Here is a 20,197-nt window from a genome sequence, read left to right as displayed (position 1 = left end):
ACTATATTAATCTCCTGGACAAACTACAGCAAAAGACACATGGAAAAAGGTCAGGTTTGGTAAAGTCATCTTTCATCAAGACAAGTGCACCCACACACAAGTGTCATTCCATGGCAAAAATGTGGAAACTAAGATAAAATTTGTTCCAGAACCCATGTTATTCATCTGATTTGCCTTCATCAGACTTTGATCTCTTTTCCAAAATCAGAATTTTCCTCAGTGGGCATAGATTCCCTTCCAACAAAGAACTGACAGCAGAAGCTGACAGGTATTTTGCAGGCCTGGAGGAATCTAATTTTTGAGATGAGATCAAGGCATTCAAACTTTGCTGGATCAAGTTCATTAGTGTACAGGGAGATTACACTGAAAAATAAAAAAAAAATCCACTGAGGTGAGTAACTGCTTTCTATTCTGTTACAAGAACTTTTAGAACTATCCTTGTACCTCGACTTGATCAACTTTTTTGAAAATGAAATATTAAGAGTGATTGAATGAATGAGTTTTATACAAGTATTTATTAAAGGTTTTTGTGAACAAGCATTTTTTTCTAATTAAGGTAGCAACAGACTTCATCCAACAAGAAACTGAGATTCTATATTGCAAGAACATGTTCCAGTATTACTTCTTCTCTGCCCAATTTGACTGTCTAATTTTCATACAATAGTTAAAGAGGATTTATAATTCATTGAGCTTGTGCTCGGACTCAGCTGTAACTGTGGTTATGAAATACTTTACAAAAGTAGGAGAACTTTTTCTTAAAATTGTTAGAATTTATTGCTTTCAATTGTTATAAATTATCTTACACCACATTTCATGAGTCATTAATACGTATCATTTAAAATATTGCTTTGTAATACTAAGTAAAACTAAATATATATATATATATTACCATCACGAAAAATTGAGCTCACAAGCCGTGGGTAAACAGTCTCAGTCATTCCCCAAATTGGATGCTGCAGGTTGTTGCATGACCCATTATATGTTCTGTAGATGGCAGACACATTGCAAGTTGGACTTTGTGGAATATGGGATGGATCTGCTGGTACCTGAATGTCAATGAGAAGGTCACCCACTTTGTCTCGGGATATGTTAAACCTGTGAAAAAGCAAAAAATTGTCTGTGACAAATAATATCTGTCATATCCTCAGAATCTAAGGCAAAAGATGCAACTAATGGTTTCTGTATTACAGTACCTAATGACCAAGTAAATTTCAGTATCCACTTTGAGATTTGCCTGCGCCAGCTATATGGAAACTATCAAACTGGGAAGAAAGTCTAACATTAATAATATTTATTGAATGTCAGAACCACCTCTTATTTTCTGTAACATAATAGGTTTTAAGGTGGATGGTTTTCATGAGTCAGTCGCACCAAGCCTGATACAAAAGTAGTGCTCAGACTTATTATTTTCACACCTTTCCAAAATGTTTTTTAAGCGACTGAGATGTCTCAGTAACAGCAGAGCAGAATACCACAATTCAGACAACTGACTGCTATTAAAATATTAATTAATTAAAAGATAAGAAGACACCCATAATTTTCAAAACACTTTGCCTTCACAAAATCTGATTATAGACTTCTACTCTCCTCAACAAATGCAGTTATTTGGTACACATAACAACTAGATTCCTTTCATCCTTTGTTTTGGGAGTGTTGTAGACAGGGCCTGTTCTAGAATATTTTTCAGCACAGGCACCCACACTTTCCCCTCTTTCCCCTTGCACATTCCCATTGGTGTAAATTATCACTACACAGACAATATGCGCAGTATCCAAGCCTTGCATTTGGGTGTCATGGGTGCTGTGATCAGCCATACTAATTGTACTATGCCCTGTACAGAAATATTACAATTGTGGCACTCCTGGCACCCATCTCAGCTTCGTGCCGCAAGCGGCAGCTTGTGTTGCTTGGGCCTAAAACCAGCCCTGTTTGTTGTAATTCTTTTCATGTGTTGTGACCTGCTTTCCTAACATCATATCAGTTCAGTAAACATAGTTATTATGGCACCATGTCACAGATTGCACGGTCCCTCCTGCCAGAGGTTCAAGTCCTCCCTTGGGCATGAGTGAGTGTGTTGTTCTTACCATAAGTAGTGTGTAAGTGTAGGGACTGGTGACCTTAGCAGTTTGGTTCCATAGGAATTCACACACATTTTCTAATAATATTTACACATTAAAAGTGTGGCAGTCTGTGAGAGAATCTGATTTTTATTACGATGCACTTCATCTTGCAACAAATTGACCTTCAGCTTGATTTAAAATTTGAATTAAAAGACATGTTGTTATTATGATGTATGGCTTGGCTGATGCCATAAGAATGATGTCATGCACCATTGTTACAAAACTAGCTGTCTCACTTGAAGCTGGGTGGAGTGATTGGCTGTTAGTCTGACAGTGATAGCAATGAACAAATGATGTGTATAACTCGAGTTGGAACTCTATTTTAGCTTTAAATAATTATGTAGTGCCAACAATGGTGGCATCCACATTGGTGTGATTCAGGCATATGTATTTGTTTTTGCTGGATGCTATTACAATAAAGAAAAAGGCAGAATTATCATTGGTCAAACAATGGAGTCCCCCAAAGTTTTGTACTGGGTTCAATCCTGTTTTTACTACATTTAATTGATTTTGATACAAACAGTAGTAAAAGGAAACAACACCAGTTTGCAGATGACATGAACATCTTAATTACAAAAAGTATCAGAGAAACATTTGAAAAAAGAACATTAAATTTCCTAGAAATAACATAGCAGTGTAGTTTTTATGCAAACAGTTTCATTATAAACCTGAAAAAAAAACTGTTACAGTGGACATATTAACCACCCACAATAGGACCCCAAGTTATACTCGTACTGAAATAAATGGACACGCAATTAGCAAAATAGAAAGAATGAAATTTCTCTGTGCATGGATATGATAGAACTTAAAATGGGTTGGACGTAAACTGAAAATTGAGCAAAACATCTTTCATAATACAAATACTAAGAAACTCTACATCAAATGATGATCTCAGGGCTATATATTTTACCTATGCTCACTCAGTACTGAAATATGGTGTAGTATTTTTGGGAAAGTGTGCAGCATGTTTGAAATCATTATGATTACAGAGAAAGATAATTAGACTAATGGATGTGGTAGACCAAGAGCTTCATGCAGGCAGCCATTTAGGAAAAATAAAATTCTACTATGTATACATAGTTACATACTGTGAAATGTAATTATTATAAAAGAAAAATCCATGTATTGCCTGTAATGAATCTATACACAGCTCCTACACAAGAAAAATAAATGAAATACATTTACAACAGACAAATACTGCACGATTACAAAAAGGCATACTCTATGCTCCTAGCATCAGCTTGTACAACACTTTACCCACATCTGTGAGAACACGAATGGACAGGAACAGTTTCAAGTCAACCATGAAGGATTACTTGGTCAAGCACTGGTTCTATATAATGAGGGTGTTTCTAAGAAAAAAACTTGGAGCAGCAATTAAAATTGTATTTGGAAAGAGTACAGATCAACATATACATCTATGCTTTGCAAGCAACCTGACAGTGTGTGGCAGAGGATATTTGTGAGCCAGTGTCTCTTCCACCTTTTCCTATTCCAGCTGCATATGGTTTGTGCAAATAATTATTGCTGGTAAGGTTCCACGTGGGCTCGAATCTAAATTTTATCTCCATGGTCTTTTTGTTAGCTATGCATAGGAGAAAGCAATATGTTGGTTGACTCTTCTAGGAATGTACACTCTTGGAACCTCTACAGTCAACCACATCATGACACAGAACACCTCTCTTGCAGTGTCTGCCACTGAAGTTGGCTGAACATCTCTGTGATGCGTTCGCACTAACTAAATGAATATGTAATGTAATGTGGTATTCTTCTTTGGGTCTTCTCTATTTCCTGTATCAATCCTATCTGGCAAAAATCTCAAATTGATGAGAAATACTCAAGTTTTGGACAAATGAATGTTGCATAAGTTACTTCCGTTGTTGATGCACTACTATTCCAGAGAATTCTATCAGTGAATCTCAGTTTTGCATGTGCTTTATATACAGTTAATTTAATGTGGTTGCTGCACATCAACTGACTCTGTAAGCATATCCTAGACATTTTATGGAAGTAACCACTCCCATTGATTGTTCTGTAATCGTGTAAACTTACAGTAATGGGCCTTCTTGTCTATGTATGCACAGTACATTTAATTTTTTTATGTTGAGAGTCAATTGTCACTATGTGTACTAAGCATTGATCCTGTCCAAGTTTTCCTGTATTTCACTGTAATTTTATAGCATTTATAGCATTCTATATATAACAGTATCAGCTACAGAAATGCCGATGGACCTTCTATTTCTTCTATATGTGTTGTGAAAAATAATGGACATATAACACTGTGTTGGGATACACCTAAAGTAACTTATATGTTTGATGACTTGTTCCACTTCATTTCAATTTATCATGTAAATGATCCATGGGACATGATACCAACTAACTAACTCTCCATTGAGAATGACATCCTGTTCTGCTTGAGAGAAACTGTTCAGTCAAATCATGCAGTTGGTCTGGCATCCCGCATGCTCATATTTTGTTCCTTAAGCAGCAGTGTGGAACTGTATCAAATGCCTTCTGAAAGTCAAGGAACATGGAATTCAACTAGGCACCTGTATCTACCACCTTCTGGATCTCATGGATGAACAGGGAAAGCTGGGTTTTGTACAATTGTTGTCTCTGGAATCAGTGTTGATGTCTACAGAGGAAATTTTTGGACTCCAGAAACATCATACTACGTAACATAAAACATATTCCAAAATTCTATAATATACTGACATCAGAGATATAGGCCTATACTTCCATTCATCTCTTCAATGATCTTTCTTGAAAATGAGAATGCTCTGTGCTTTTTTACAACAATTAGGAATGCTTTGTTCCTCTAGGGACCTACAGTACACAGCTGCTAGAAGTGGGGTAAATTCTTTCACGTATTCTGTGTAGAATTGAACTGGTATTCCATCAAGTTCAGTGGCCTTTCCTCTGCTAGTCAATTTCAGTTGCTTTTCTATCTCTTACCCTTTTCTATTATTTTGATATCTGTCATGTTGTTGTTTGTGTGACAGATCAAAAAAATATTGTGTAATATTACTTCTTGAATATTGTGTGTGTAAAAGATCAAAAAATGTATATAGTGGCTAAAAATGGTCCAATTTCTTTTGTACACTTTGCAGTTGTAGAGTTACAGGATCAATTAATAAACACATAATGCTATCCCAGGTTTTGGAACCAATAGTTCCTCCCATAGATAAGAGAATGGGATAGGTTGAGGAAGTTTAAGGACAAATACCTAGATCCCAGGATGAGACAGGCTGTCTGCACACATACATCCACAGTCCTGATGTTTCACCTCTGGAAGGTAAGTACTGGCAGCAATTCTGGCTCTTTTTTTTATAGTTTTCTTGAGTGAACACTACTTTAGATAGGGTGTCCTACTTATCTTGCCCACCCCACATAACTTTTTGTCTAGAAGCAAAATAAAACGTGTATGAAGCCAAATTTGCCAAGCTACCATCTGACCTTAACCAGAATGACTGCCTCATCCACTTGCAGGAGTGGCCAGAAAATAAGTGGAAATACAAGGACAATGCACATCAGTCATTCAATCAGCTGTCTTAAATTGGAGCTCATCCACTTGCTGGAGCTGACAGTAAGCAAATGGAAATAAAAAAAAAAGCTGTGCACTGATCATCCAGTCAGCCATCATCTGTTGAAGATTTGTATGAGTACATTGTACACAATGAGGAAAAGGTAGAAATATTACTCACCTATGTAGAATGTAAGTTAGCAGAACAGTAACTGCAATAAAGCTTTCTTACTTACATTACAGATACAAGCAGTATGCCTGGTGCTGTACCTTTAAATAATATGTTGTGTATATTCTCCATAAATGATTATCAACTGCTAACATCTCTTCATTGGTGTACCTCGTACTCACACAAACCTTCAACTGAAGTGACTAATTGGAAGCCCAGTGTGCAGCTTTGTCTACAGTCAACTTCAACACTGCACTGTCCACAAACATCATTGTACACTGATAGGTGGTGCTATACACTAGATTACTGGAGTGGATTGCTGCTAGGTGGTGCTGTACACAGGAGTACTGGAGGGGAATGTGAAGATTTCCTCATTCAAGCACTAGTCAGCATATGAGAAGCTCAGAACAGTACATGAATGGTGAGCTTACAGGCATGTGCTTAATCTGTGGAATAGCTGAGTGCAATGGATGAGCTGCTGGACACATATGTCAAGAACATTTTCCAGAGAGATGTCAACTTTGCCACAGTTTGTTTGCACATCTGCATCAAAATTTGAGGGAGTACAAGTCATTCAGAAGTGATAGGGCTAGTGAGGGCAGCCCACAATTGGCACGTTTGATCACTAGGGAAGAAAGTGTGTTGGATGCAGTGTAGACCAGTCTAAGCAGTAGCATACTTGGCATTGCCTTGGACTTACGAATGTGCTGTAGCAGTATCCAGCATGTTTTGAATGCCAAGTCCTTACACTCCTTTCATCTCCTAAGGGTGCAGTTATTGCATCCTGATGATCATTCTGCATGGATGCATTTTTTGCAGTGGTTTCTGCAACAAAGTGGCCAAGATGTGAATTTCCCAGCTTATGTGTTGTCCACTGATGAGGCCACATTCACTAGGGGTAGCATACACAATCACCACAGTGAGCACTTATGGGTACCAGGAAATCCCCCAAGGTGTATGGCACAATGTGGTTTAATGTCACTTTACACTTAATGTGTAGGTGTCTTTGGTCAGTGAGTGCATAGTCAGGCTGTACCTTTTACAATCCCACTTGACTGCCATGAGTTATTAGACCTCTCTGGAACAGGTTGTTCACAGCTTGCTTGAAGATATATCAGAAAATGTGAGGTGCAGTGTGTGGTTCCAACATATGGGTGCCTGCTTATTTTGGACTGGCTTTTCATAGAAATTTGGAGAGACCATTCCTACACTGATCGACTGGGCATGTTGGACTGGTTGCCTGGCTTCCACACTCACTGGATTTATCAATCCTTGATTTCTTTCTGTGGGTAGCCATGAGATTCTCATGTATTGCGATCCTGTGAAGTCTGAATTGGATCTCATTGCAAGAATCATCTGTGCAGTTTGTAATGGTACTTGAATTATGTAACCATTATGGCACCTCACCTCAACCTCTCGATACTAGCAATATTCTACTGTGTTTCTGTAAAATAGTTAACATATTTCTGTGACAACATTCAGATTTGATTTATATTAATGTAGAGATACTTTGATACACCGATATGTTTATATTGCAATGATGTTATTCTTATGTGTATTCTTTCTTTTGTCACTATGATCTTTGACGTACTTGTAACTCTGATTTTTGGGCGCGTAAGTGATTATTAGAGAGTCAAGTCTTGGTTGTCATGTTGAAAAGACGCAAATTGTAGTCAGTTTATGAAATGTGAACTTTAACAGTGAGGAAGATATTTTCAAGTATGTTTTATATTGTGAAGTGATGTTGCAACAAAAGTAATAAAAAAGAAGTGTAACTTAAATTCGGAGTGCTGATTAGTTTTTTACATCACCATTGTCTTAACTTGCAAAAGTTTAATCTTCAAGAATGGTTTATGAAACACATCTATAAAACTTTTGAATATCGCAGAATAACACATAGGCCTCTTTCCATCTGAGCTTGGAATCGTCACTACCTAGATTTTCGACGATTGAGCCATGAGTTCACAATGAGATCAGCATGGGAAACACGAAAAGATGAGTGCCTAGTTTATCCATTATTTCAAGAAATGACTTTATTAACTGTGCTCTAATGATACCTGCCACATAATATAACTTTGTTGTTGCCCGAAAATGCAATATTTAGCAGCGTGAGCAACACTACAATCGTAATTAATTTTTGACCTTTGTTGTGGTAGGGTTGTTAGAAGTTGCTACAGTCAAAGAAGCTCCTGGTGAATTTGAGCATCTCTGGCAAACAGTTCTCCATTAGTGTCAAGCATCTCCGGCAATCAGTTCTCCATTGCTGTCGAGCATGCATGGCATCTGATGGTGCAAACTTCTAGCATCTGTTGTAACAGGAGAGCTGTAATCAAGTCCAACAAATTTGTCAAATGAATCACTCTCGTGTTTCCTTTCCAAATCTTTGACCTCTGCTACAACTTACCCCTGGCACTTGTGGTCATGGGCTGCTATGAAATTCTCCATCGTTATGATGAGCCCCACCTCCACTAGAAGTTTGTCACAATGTTTCTGGGTCACTCTGTGTGTGTGTGTGTGTGTGTGTGTGTGTGTGTGTGTGTGTGTGTCTAGATATATGATGCCAGTTGATGAATTAACTGACTGAGTAGTAGCAAATACAAAGTGTCAGAAGAGGACGATTTAAAAGTCAATAAGCACTGAATGATCCACGATCATGATCTATGAGAGAGAGAGAGAGAGAGAGACAGAGAGAGAGAGAGAGAGAGAGAGAGAGAGAGACTCACTCGTGCACCAGGAGGGTGGCCAATGCGGTGACATTGGCAAGGTCTTCTAGCGTGTCCATCACGTGTTGCTTCTCAGAATCAGAGGCCTCATTGGTGAGGTAGTGGTGGTACTCTGGTGTGGACGGTGGCACATGCAGGCGCTGGGACACCCACCGCTCATGGTCCTTCACCTTCTCTGCCAGCTTGGACCCCCTCTTCAGTCCACGCTGCACCACGTCCCACAGTTCAGAGTCACTCACATTCAGCTCACCTGTAATAACAAGCCTGCATCACCACTTCTTACCCAACACAGTGTATAAGCTGTGACATTGATAAAGAGCACCTTAACACAAAGGTGAGAAGTTTAACTTGGCCATAGCAAACAACAAATCACTGAGTCAGCGACTGTGGTGGCACAGTCATTGAGACACTGGGCTCATATTTGGAAGGATAGGAGGTCGTATTCCCATTCAGTTATCTGGGATTAGGTGCTCTTTAGTTACCCTAAGTTGTGCAAGGCAAAAACTGAGATGGTTCCCTTCAAACCGTCTAACACCAACTATATAATTTATTATTAAATGCATGTACAACATAAATAATCTATATATGTTTCTACATTTAGAGCTGGAGTACTGTAATTAATAAATTGGACTTCACAGTTATTTTTTTAACATATTAAGTCAAACAATGCACAATGGGGTAATATAGCATGCAGTGGCTGGGTGCATCATATAGCTCTACAATATCGAAGAAGAAAGCAGGGCCTTCTAACACAAAATGTAAAAATTGTAAGAGAAAACTTGAATTTTTAACATCTGAATCTGAATGGGAGGAAGATTTGACTAACTTGTGTCACAATAATAGACTAGATGATGTGGCTGCAGAGTCAAAACAAGAAGTTTGTTTAGTTTGTGATAAATATGAAAAAGGCTGAAGCTTCATACAGGTCTATATCTCGCTTGTACTGGAGCCATTGAGAATGCGGTGGTTAGGATGGTGCACATACATTATTGCTCAAAATTATTTTGCAGTTGAACATGTAGGTTGTTAGGCATGTTTATCTATACACAGACTCAAAACAACTGGTTATTCAGACAGAAGACTGCTTGACGTTGATGCAGTTACATGTATTGATTTCTGAGTGCAGGTAATCGTGGACATCAGCCATAAGCAGTGTCCAAGAGGTTCATAAGCATATTGCAGGTTAGGAAGACTATTACAAACCTAACTACACAAAGCAAATCTAATTCTAATATTTTTATTTACTTACACTAGTGCCTAAATCTAAAGAATATTCAGTAGATTTCAAACAAGCTGTCTTAACAACACTGATTCAAGGACAAACTCAGAACTTCGTTGCAGTGTTTGGCTTCTCAGAACACCTTGTGAATGTCTAGGTAATAAGTGGTGACCTACAGGTAAAACATGGCTTGAAGGTCTATGTTTCAACAGTTAAATGTCACTTAATAGCTATAGATCTAAATGCCAGGTGACCTTCTCAAAATCCTATGATAATTGCAGAAAATAGGAAGGCAAGACTACGATTTGCTAAGAAGTACTCATCGAGGACCACTCCAGACTGATCAAAAATTCTGTGGAGTGATGAAATCAAGTTTAATCTCTTCCCCTCAGATGGGGTACAGCACGCATGTAGTATTTGAAGACATTGCAGACTGCATAAAACTCAGCAGTAGAGGTAGCTGAGTCACCATGTATACGTCATATTTTAGGTAAGGAGATGCAAAACTGCTGGAAAGAATACTGGATAAATATCTGAGAAGGTTAAAATTTCAGGCAGGTAGATGGAATGCAGGGAACAATAAGGTACCTTACCTATATAGCAAGCGAATAACCCTTCTCCACTAATGTTTTCAGTTAAGAGAGTGAGTTATGGAGACATATTAAAAATTATATAGAAAAAATGTTTGCAGGAAGGAGTCAGGAGTCAGTTCCAAAAGTTGACAAAACTGCACTATCGCCAAATGCTTTGGCTGCACCTGTTTGAAGAACTTTGGTACGTGAACTTACTTGGCCGTCTGACTACCACTACCCGGCAGTTTTTCCTTCTGTGTGGCCGCCACATTTGCTGGAATTCTTGTCACATTTTTCAAGCTCAAATCACACTGGAACACACTAAAGTGGTGCATAGCCTAAATCGTGAATTGGAAATTCATCAGACTAGCGTTTCCCGAAATTTTAAAGTCCCTCAGGAACTTCACAGCAATGATTTCTAGAAGCCAGTGGCTGTTCCAGCAAATACAGAGGCACCAGCTGCTTTGCTCAACTGTCATTCTCTGACAGGTCAACCTCACGATTAACCGACACAACATACATTGTTGGAATGAGGAAAAGCCATATTGGTTACAGCAGGTTGAACATCAGCTTCTGTGAAATGTGAATATCTGGTGTGAAATAATTGGGGACAAATTCATTTGTCCATTCTTTATCAATGACACCTTCAACGGTGATTAAGTATCAAACATCCTTGGAGGACGACCTTCCAGTACTGCTTTCAGCTTGAGACAAACATTGTGTTTTCATAATGATGGTTGTCCAGTACATTATTCTGTAGCAGCATGGGAGGCATTAGAGGCCGTGTACAATCGTCAGTGAATCGGAAGCGGTGGTCCAGTATCTTAGCCTGCTACATCGACAGACCTTACTTCTCCCTGACTTTTGTTTATGGGGTTACTTGAAGAGTGAAGTTTATAACAACGTGCCATAACATGATTCAATGTATCACCAATGGATGCTAGCAGATTACATTGCAAACACTTCTCACAAGGGAACCTCCCCATCGCACCCCCCTCAGATTTAGATATAAGTTGGCACAGTGGATAGGCCTTGAAAAACTGAACACAGATCAATTGAGAAAACAGGAAGAAGTTGTGTGGAACTGTGAAAAAATAAGCAAAATATACAAACTGAGTAGTTCAAGGGAAGATAGGCAACATTAAGGACGATGGAACGCAGGAGCACCGTGGTCTTGTGGTAACGTGAGCAGCTGCGGAACGAAAGGTCCTTGGTTCAGATCTTCCATCAAGTGAAGAGTTTAATTTTTTATTTTCAGTTTATGTGACAAACTCTTATGTTTTCATCACTTTTTTGGGAGTGATTATCACATTCACAAGAAAACCTAAATCGGGCAAGGTAGAAGTATCTTTTTACCCATTCGCCAAGTGTACAAGTTAGGTGGGTCGACAACATATTCCTGTCATGTGACGCACATGCCGTCACCAGTGTCGTATAGAATATATCAGATGTGTTTTCCTGTGTAGGAATCGGTTGACCTATGACCTTGCGATCAAATGTTTTCTGTTCCCATTGGAGAGGCACGTCCTTTCGTCTACTAATCGCACGGTTTTGAGATGCGGTCGCAAAACACATACGCTAAACTTATTACAGTGAACAGAGATGTCAATGAACGAACAGACAGATAATAGAAGAAAGTAAAATTTTCAGTCGAGGGAAAACTTGAACCAAGGACCTCTCGTTCTGCAGCTGCTCACGCTACCACGGGACCATGGCGCTCCTAAGCTCACATTGTCCATTATGTTGCTTATGTGACCCATGGACTACTCAGTTTGTATATTTTGCTTATTTTTTCACAGTTCCACACAACTTCTTCCTGTTTTCTCGATTGATCTGTGTTCAGTTTTTCAAGGCCTATCTACTGTGCCAACTTATAACTAAATCTGAGGGGGGTGCGATGGGGAGGTTCCCTTGTCAGTTGTCTCGCGTCATTCCATGTGGAGATAAATAAGTGCATCGAAGTGGGCTGCTACATTTTTGAGCTCTTACTGTGAAATAAGTGTTACAAACAAGTATCCCTTTGGTGGGAAATGAGCGAACACTCCTCAAAAAAGCTTTTTTCACAATCACTGAACACGTCTGGATTTTTTTAAAATCCAGTATGTTCTTTTCTAGATAAAACTGTTTTGGAACTCAACTGTGTAATTCGTCGATTACAGTGTCATCTATCGTGCAACGACAAAAGTATCTAGACTAAAAATGGGATGTTCATATGTAAGATTTCAATCTTGCCCCCGCCCCACCCCCTGGGGGCGAGGCAGAGTGGCAGGGGGAGGGGATCAACATTGGTATCACCGGATAGTATTTTTAAAAATATCGAACGCGTATGTATGTAAAAAATGTTCAAATGTGTGTGAAATCTTATGGGATTTAACTGCTAAGGTCATCAGTCCCTAAGCTTACACACTACTTAACCTAAATTATCATAAGGACAAACACACACACCCATGCCCGAGGGAGGACTCGAACCTCCTCTGGGATCAGCCACACAGTCCATGACTGCAGCACCTTAGACCGCTTTTTTTCTTTCTTTTTTTTTAATCTCATCTTGTTCGTTGATTTTATTCATGGCGGACGTCCGATGACACTCATTCAGGTTGTTCGTTGATCCGTTCACTCAGTTTTTTTATTACAGAGGGTAGCTAAACCCTCTGACCGAACACGCTTTCTTTTTTATTTCTTTTTTTTATCTCATTTTGTTCGCTTTTGTTCGTTGCATCTGCTCGGAGCGGACGTCGTAAGACATCCGTTTAAGTTCGTTATTGATCGATTAACTCAGTTTTTTTATTACGGAGGGCAGCTAACCCTCTGACCGAACACGCTGAGCTACCGTGCTGGCACGCTCGGCTAATCCCGCGCGGCCGTATTTATCTGTTCTTTAGTCTGATACATAGTTTTTTTAAAGATATTTCAGTGTTCCAAGACAAGAAAATTACCCCGTAATAAATTAGGGCAGTGTCAGTATTTAATAGTGCTTGTAAAGTTCGATGCAGTATTCTTTTGGAAATACATCCATGTCCATAGGAACAAACACCACAAACGATTTACAGCCATGTCAAATCATGAAATGTATCAGCAAATTGCGAAATGGTACCACAACAGCTATACAATTTGCTGGAAAGAAATGAATGTGCCGGATCGGGACCCGAACCCGTATTTCCCGTTTCACGCGAGCGCTCACCTAAACCGCTTTGTCTGTCTGCGCATGTTGCACGGACACACCGCAAACTTGAATATGTCCAAGTGTCTGTTTCCCGTAGTGCTCGCACAATTATGTGACTCCTGCACAGGGATAGACTTACTTAGTTTCCTCATCAGATCGCCTTCGCTTTGAGATGAAATACGTTAGTGTAGTGTCTGTATTTTATAGTATCTGTAAGATTTGATGCAATGTTCCTTCAGACATGCACGCATGCATGAAAACAAAATACACTCATGCTCATAAATTAAGGATAATGCTGATACATGGTGAAACAACGCTCTGGTGGGCGGTTTGTGGGTTTAAATCACCTCAGGGTATGACGATGCAGCGCATTTGACCTGCGGTCGTCGCACGGTGGCGCTGGCAGCAGTTCACATAGGCAGAGGTGTGTTGGTGCATTTCAGAGTACGGTGCAGCGAGTAAGTGTGCAGACGTTTTCAGACTTGCTAATGGTGACCGTGTGTTGAAAATGGCTCAAAGAACAAATATTGATGACGTTATGAGGGGTAGAATACTAGGACGACTGGAGGCTGGTCGAACATAGCAGGTTGTTGCACGGGACCTCCGTCTGCCACAAAGTGTGATCTCAAGATTATGGCAACGATTCCAGCAGACAGGTAACGTGTCCAGGCGCTACAGTAAGGGACGTTCACCGTATACAACACCACAAGAACACCGATATCTCACCATCAGTGCCCGCAGACGGCCACGGAGTACTGCAGGGAGCCTTGCTCAGGACCTTATCGCAGCCACTGGAACAGTTGTCTCCAGACACACAGTCTACAGACGACTGAACAGACACGCTTTATTCGCCCGGAGACCTGAAAGGTGCATTGCACTGATCCCTGGTCGCAGGAGAGCCCGTAAAGCCTGGTGTCAAGAACGCACTACATCGTCATTGGAACAGTGGTCCCAGGTTATGTTCACAGACGAGTCCAGGTATAGTCTTAACAGTGATTCTCGCCGGGTTTTCATCTGGCGTGAACCAGGAACCAGATACAAGCCCCTTAATGTCCTTGAAAGGAATCTGTATGGAGGTCGTGGTTTGATGGTGTGGGGTGGGATTATGATTGGTGCACGTACACCCCTGCATGTCCTTGACAGAGAAACTGTAACAGGACAGGTGTATCGATACGTTATTTTGCACAAGGTATGTCCGCCTTTTCAGGGGTGCAGTGGGTCCCACCTTCCTCCTGATGGACGGTAACGCGCGGCCCCACCGAGCTGCCATCGTGGAGGAGTATCTTGAAACAGAAGATATCAGGCGAATGGAGTGGCTTGCCTGTTCTCCAGACCTAAACCCCATCGAACACATCTGGGATGCTCTCGGTCGACGTACCGCTGCTTGTCTTCAAACGCCTCCGACAGGTGCAAGAATTGGAGACTATACCCCAGCAGCTGTTCGACCACATGACCCAGAGTATGACAACCCGTTGTGTGGCCTGTGTACTTGTGCATGGTGATCATATCCCATATTGATGTCGGGGTACATGCGCAGGAAACAGTGGCGTTTTGTAGCATGTGTTACGGGACGGTTTTCTCAACTCATCACCAGTACCGTGGACGTACAGATCTGTGTCCTGTGTGTTCCGTATGTGCATATGCTGTTAGCGCCAGTTTTGTGTAGTGCCACGTTGTGTGACACCACATTCTGCTATTATCCTTAATTTATGAGCACGAGTGTAGATCATCACAATCATGAGATTTCTTTCCAGTCCTCTTTACGTATGAACGTGAGCGTTGCATCCCAGGGAAGCCACTATCTGTTGTAACGTGTATGTGATGCAGCTCTGTACTGTTTTCCGGGAAGATCTGTTCTCGTTCCGTGCATACCGTCCATTTCCAGACACAGGCTCATATGATCTTTTTTCCCTCATTTCCAGTCAGGAATCAGTCCCTGCAGTTTTATTAATGTTGAACAATTCCAGCAGACAGGAAACGTGTCCAGGCGCTACAGTAAGGGACGTTCACCGTATACAACACCACAAGAACACCGATATCTCACCATCAGTGCCCGCAGACGGCCACGGAGTACTGCAGGTAGCCTCGTGCGGGACCTTACCGCAGCCACTGGAACAGTTGTCTCCAGACACACAGTCTACAGACATGGTTTATTCACAAGGCGACCTGCAGGGTGCATTCCACAGGAAACAGTGGCGTTTTGTAGCACATGTGCTTTGGGACGGTTTTCTCAACTTATCACCAATACCGTGGACTTACCGATCTGTGTCGTGTGTGTTCCCTATGTGCCTATGCTATTACCGCCAGTTTTGTGTAGTGCCACGTTGTGTGGCACCACATTCTGCAATTTTCCTTAATTTATGAGCATGAGTGTAAGTCCGTTCCTGTGCGGGGATCACATAATTGTGCGGGCGCTATGGAAAGGAGACACTGGAACATACGGAAGTTTGGATGGGTCCGTGGCGTCCCAGTGCATCACAAATTTTCATTTGTCTCCAGTAAATTGTATAGCTGTATGGTACTGTATTTGCAGTTTGCGGATACATTCAGTCAGCCTGTATACTTTTCTTACTGTCTCGGGTGTCTGCAACGTGTCACAGTGCGCAGTGGTCAAAATTTATTTAACTAATCGGTCTGAATCTCGCGTACATATAATGAGTCTAAATTAAATTAATGTGCGCGCGAACACATATAGACAGCCATTTTTCCCACAAAATCGATAATACTGGTGCGGAAGACCCTCCACCCGCAACGGAATTACAGCTTGTGGATGTATTACCGAAGTACAAACAAATAAATAATAGTACGCAGCGCTTGTTCAGCAACTTATTAGTTCTGTAAACAATCTAAGTAATTAAGAAAAGTTCTAAGCGTTAATAACTTGCTGCACTTTTCGCTTAATCACACTGCACACTCGATAGAGATAACGGTGACATGACGCACGTAACTCACCAGATTTCCTACTTTTACTTATTTTTAAAACTACGTATCTTGACTCGTTAATTATCACTATCTATTATTTCCTTGTTATCGTACTTAAATGGTTCCACGTTCTGACACCAGCGTTGCCTGAATAATTAGCGTAAATTGGTTGTAAACCGTGCGACTCGTGAGGTGTCCGAGAAGAACAGCAAAACACACAGGCCTGCAACCCCGACTGTTAAATCGCGTTAGCGGTTTGGCGTCGTATTTGAGAAAAGAAATAAAAGAGCAAGGGGCACTGTTGGCAGTGCCAAAGTTCACTTGTGACATTGTGAAAGTAGGGCAATTTTCGGCAATGTAAGAACCCAAGACACTGGAGGAGACTAAGACGGTTTGTTCAAAGAACAGCGTTTCAGAAAGCGTATTGCCGAGTGTTTCAATGTCAATCGTTCGTATTATATCTTTACACGACAGCCAACACTGTCAGCTATTGCCAGTGCTACACCTACGACAAAACCCATGATCTACACATTCAAATATATTGCCAGATTACAGCGCTCCGCCACATTTTCCGCCTTATGTGAAAGCTAATCCCAGGAACTGATGTATACATCGATTCCAGAGGAACGTGAGGAACGTTTGAGCACGAGGGTTGGAACTTAAATAGAGGCAACTATTTGTTCACAACCGATACAAAAGAGTTACATGTTTGCGACTGTTACTGTCCTTCAAAGTAGTCACCAGCGTTGTGTAGAACACGTTGCTAGCGATGTGGAAGGCGTAGTATACCGTTAGCAGAGCTGGTTCTGTTGGTGGTGCGAATGGAGCGGGCTACTGCCTGTCGAATCTCTGGAACAGTTCTGAAGCGAATGCCACGAAGTGGTTGCTTGAACTTCGGAATCAAATCAAAGTCACAAGGACTTAAGTCCGGAGAGTAGGGTGGATGGTACAGTGCTTCCCAGTCCCATCGACCGGACAGAGCAGCCACAACTTGCGCTGTGTGTGCCCTCGCATTGTTGTGCAAAATGATGAGTGGGTTGCGCAGAAAGTGTTGCCGATTCTTTCGCAAAGCTGATCGCAGGTGAAGCTCCAAAAACGAACAGTAGCACTGTGCATTGACGGTCTGTTATGGAGAAACGTAATGCGTTAGGATAACACCATCACAGTCGTACACGAGAATCAGCATAACTTTAGACCGCTCCAATCGCACCATCAACAGAACAGGCTCTACTAACGGTATACTACGCCTTCCACATCGCTGGCAACGGGTTCTACACAACGCTGGCGACTACTTTGCAGGACAGTAGCAGGTGCAAACATGTAACCCTTTTGTATCGGTTGTGAATAAGCAGTTGCCACTATTTAAGTTCCAGCCCTCGTATATACAATGGCTATCCTGGAAGTAACAGACTTTTTGAAATAAAAATAACACTATGGAAAAACCAAATTTTGTTACCTACATTTTGAAGGTACACTCTTAAGCTATTCTCCTACATAATCGCCAAACTGAGACACTTCTCATACTGTGGCAATTTTTTTTTTTTTCCAAATGGTCTTTGTAGAAATCTGCCACCTGTGATTTCTACTGCTGGTTTATACCGGCATGCAGTTTGGTCTCAGTATCAAAGTGTTCTGTAGAGAGCCATATATCTTCGCTGCTGGGTCGCCACCAAATCCGGGCTGTATGCTGGATGACAAACACATCCCATACAAAACCCCATAGGAGCTCTCGGCTACGTGAAAAAACATGAAAAAACAAAACTTTTGCGCTAAGTTTTCTCCGACGCTAGTTTTGTATCGCTCGCTTTAACTTTTTCAGTGACTGACAACACCTCTCTGATTTAATTGTTGTGCCACATTCAAGGAAATCAACGAGAATCACTCCCTTAGAGTTGTAAACCGCAGCAGCCATAATCGTTCTTGCAGACAGCATTTGCAAAACACTTCCTCGGTTTCCCGGCAGATTTTGTGTGTCCCTATTCCATCGACTGCCTTTTTGTTTCACAACTGTCACGCTTCACCCTAGTCTCGTCCCCAGTTACGATACGATCGATAACTTTGTTGCCATTTTCCTCGCAATCTTCGAGGAAGGTCGATACTGCAGCTAGTCTCTGTTTTTTGTGGTCTTCCATCAGGATTTTAATAACCCTTCTAGCACAAAATTTGTCGTAACCAAATTTCTCCGCCACAATTTCATGCACCAAACTCCGTGAAATTTGGGGAAGATGTTGTAGGAGTTCCATAATTGTGAAATGACAATTTTCACGAATTTTTGTCGTAGAATTTCATCACTAGCTCGCCAGTCACAAGGGTAGGCCTGCCACTGCGGTTCTCATCCTGAACACTGTGTAAGGTGGCAGGATAAATGGTCAGATTCACACCTTACAAGAGACCTTTACAAATCGCAATGAGAAAGTGAAGATGACACCTAATGTAAATCGACAGTTATGAGAACATTTGCCTATCAATATGTAATGCAAAAAGGGATGACAGTCAATCAACGGTAATTAACACACCATTCCTATACAATCCATATCTTTGAGCGGAAGATAGAACAGGCAGAGCGAGTCGAGTCGTTTTTAGTTTTGAAAAGGCAGCACTACAACAGCACAGTGAAGCCGCGCTGCGGGAATTACGCCGGAAACCACTTAAAGGGGTGGCAGGAAGGAGGACAGTGACCCCGGACCAGATGATTCAAGCCAGAGTACCGCCTGTAGCGAGGCATCTGCTCAAAGGCAGAGAAAAAGCTTTAGAAAACTGCCTTTCGGAATTCTAATGGGATACGAACAAAAGCAAGTGACGCATTTTCGTCCAGGGAGTGCGACACATGGAAAGGTCAATGCACTTAGGCGTCTAGATTGGGCAAAAAAAAAAAAAAAAAACACCGACAACCTTATAATTGGTACGGACGTTTTTGAAATCAGTGCACTCGGATTTCACTCATTATTTCTTTTCCGTACACATCACAAAGTTCACAACAAATTTCAACTGGTCCGCAGTGTTTTGCCACCAAAAATCTTAACACAGAACGCACCTCACAAGTGGTGGGATTTTCTACTGCAGTGCATACTTTAACACTTTACATGAAGCAAAATAGCAGACACACACGCTACCACCACTGGATGTGTACTGAGTGTAGGAATGTTATGGCGCCAAGATGGCGGCTGTAGCCCTACCCTCTGCCACGACAGACCAAAACATGTTATTTTCTGTGTAGCCCTCTTAATTTAAATACTTCATGCAAATTGGCTGAACTACTCTCTAAGACAAAAACGCGATGCTCCACAAAGGAATTATCAGTATGAGATGGAAATTGGTGGTTGTGAGTACATGTACAGACAAACGAATGATTACAATTTCAGAAAAATTATTTATTTAAGAGAAAGAGCTTCACAAATTGAGCGAGTCAATAACCTGTTGGCTTTCCTCTGTCCCTTAGGCAAGCAGTTATTCGGCTTGGCACTGATTGAGAGAGCTGTAGGATGTCCTCCTGAGAAATATAGTGCCAAATTCTGCACAGTTAGAGCATTGTAACGGTAACTTTGTGTTCTGCCTTACGGCAGGTCCTGTCATGGGGGAAGCCTCGTCAGAGACGTGCACCGCATGAGGGTGTAGGGAAGTGAGTCCAGTGGTGGTTTCCATTAGGCTTCCACTGAGGATGATGAAATGATAATGAGGACAACACAACACCCAGTCCCTGAGCGGAGAAAATCTCCGACCCAGCCGGGAATCGAACCCGGGGCCATTGGCGTGACAGACCCCGATGCTGACCACTCAGCTATCGGG

The 20,197-nt window shown here is 41.3% G+C and overlaps 1 protein-coding gene across 1 annotated transcript in view; it reads right to left on the bottom strand.

Moving 5' to 3' along the window:
- LOC124717048 (peroxidase-like) overlaps positions 1-20,197 on the bottom strand; it is a 117,137-nt gene that overhangs the window by 63,122 nt on the left and 33,818 nt on the right. Inside the window, exons 3-4 of the mRNA XM_047243722.1 lie at positions 8,536-8,785; positions 890-1,095 (exon numbers count right to left, since the gene is read on the bottom strand). Of these exons, the coding sequence (XP_047099678.1) occupies positions 890-1,095; positions 8,536-8,785 (456 nt within the window). The remainder of the gene's footprint in view (positions 1-889; positions 1,096-8,535; positions 8,786-20,197) is intronic.

Source organism: Schistocerca piceifrons, chromosome 9 (assembly GCF_021461385.2).
Source record: "Schistocerca piceifrons isolate TAMUIC-IGC-003096 chromosome 9, iqSchPice1.1, whole genome shotgun sequence".
Lineage (NCBI taxonomy): Eukaryota > Metazoa > Arthropoda > Insecta > Orthoptera > Acrididae > Schistocerca > Schistocerca piceifrons.
The sequence above is the reverse complement of the archived record's forward strand: the minus strand, read 5'-3'. Positions and strand labels throughout refer to the sequence as shown.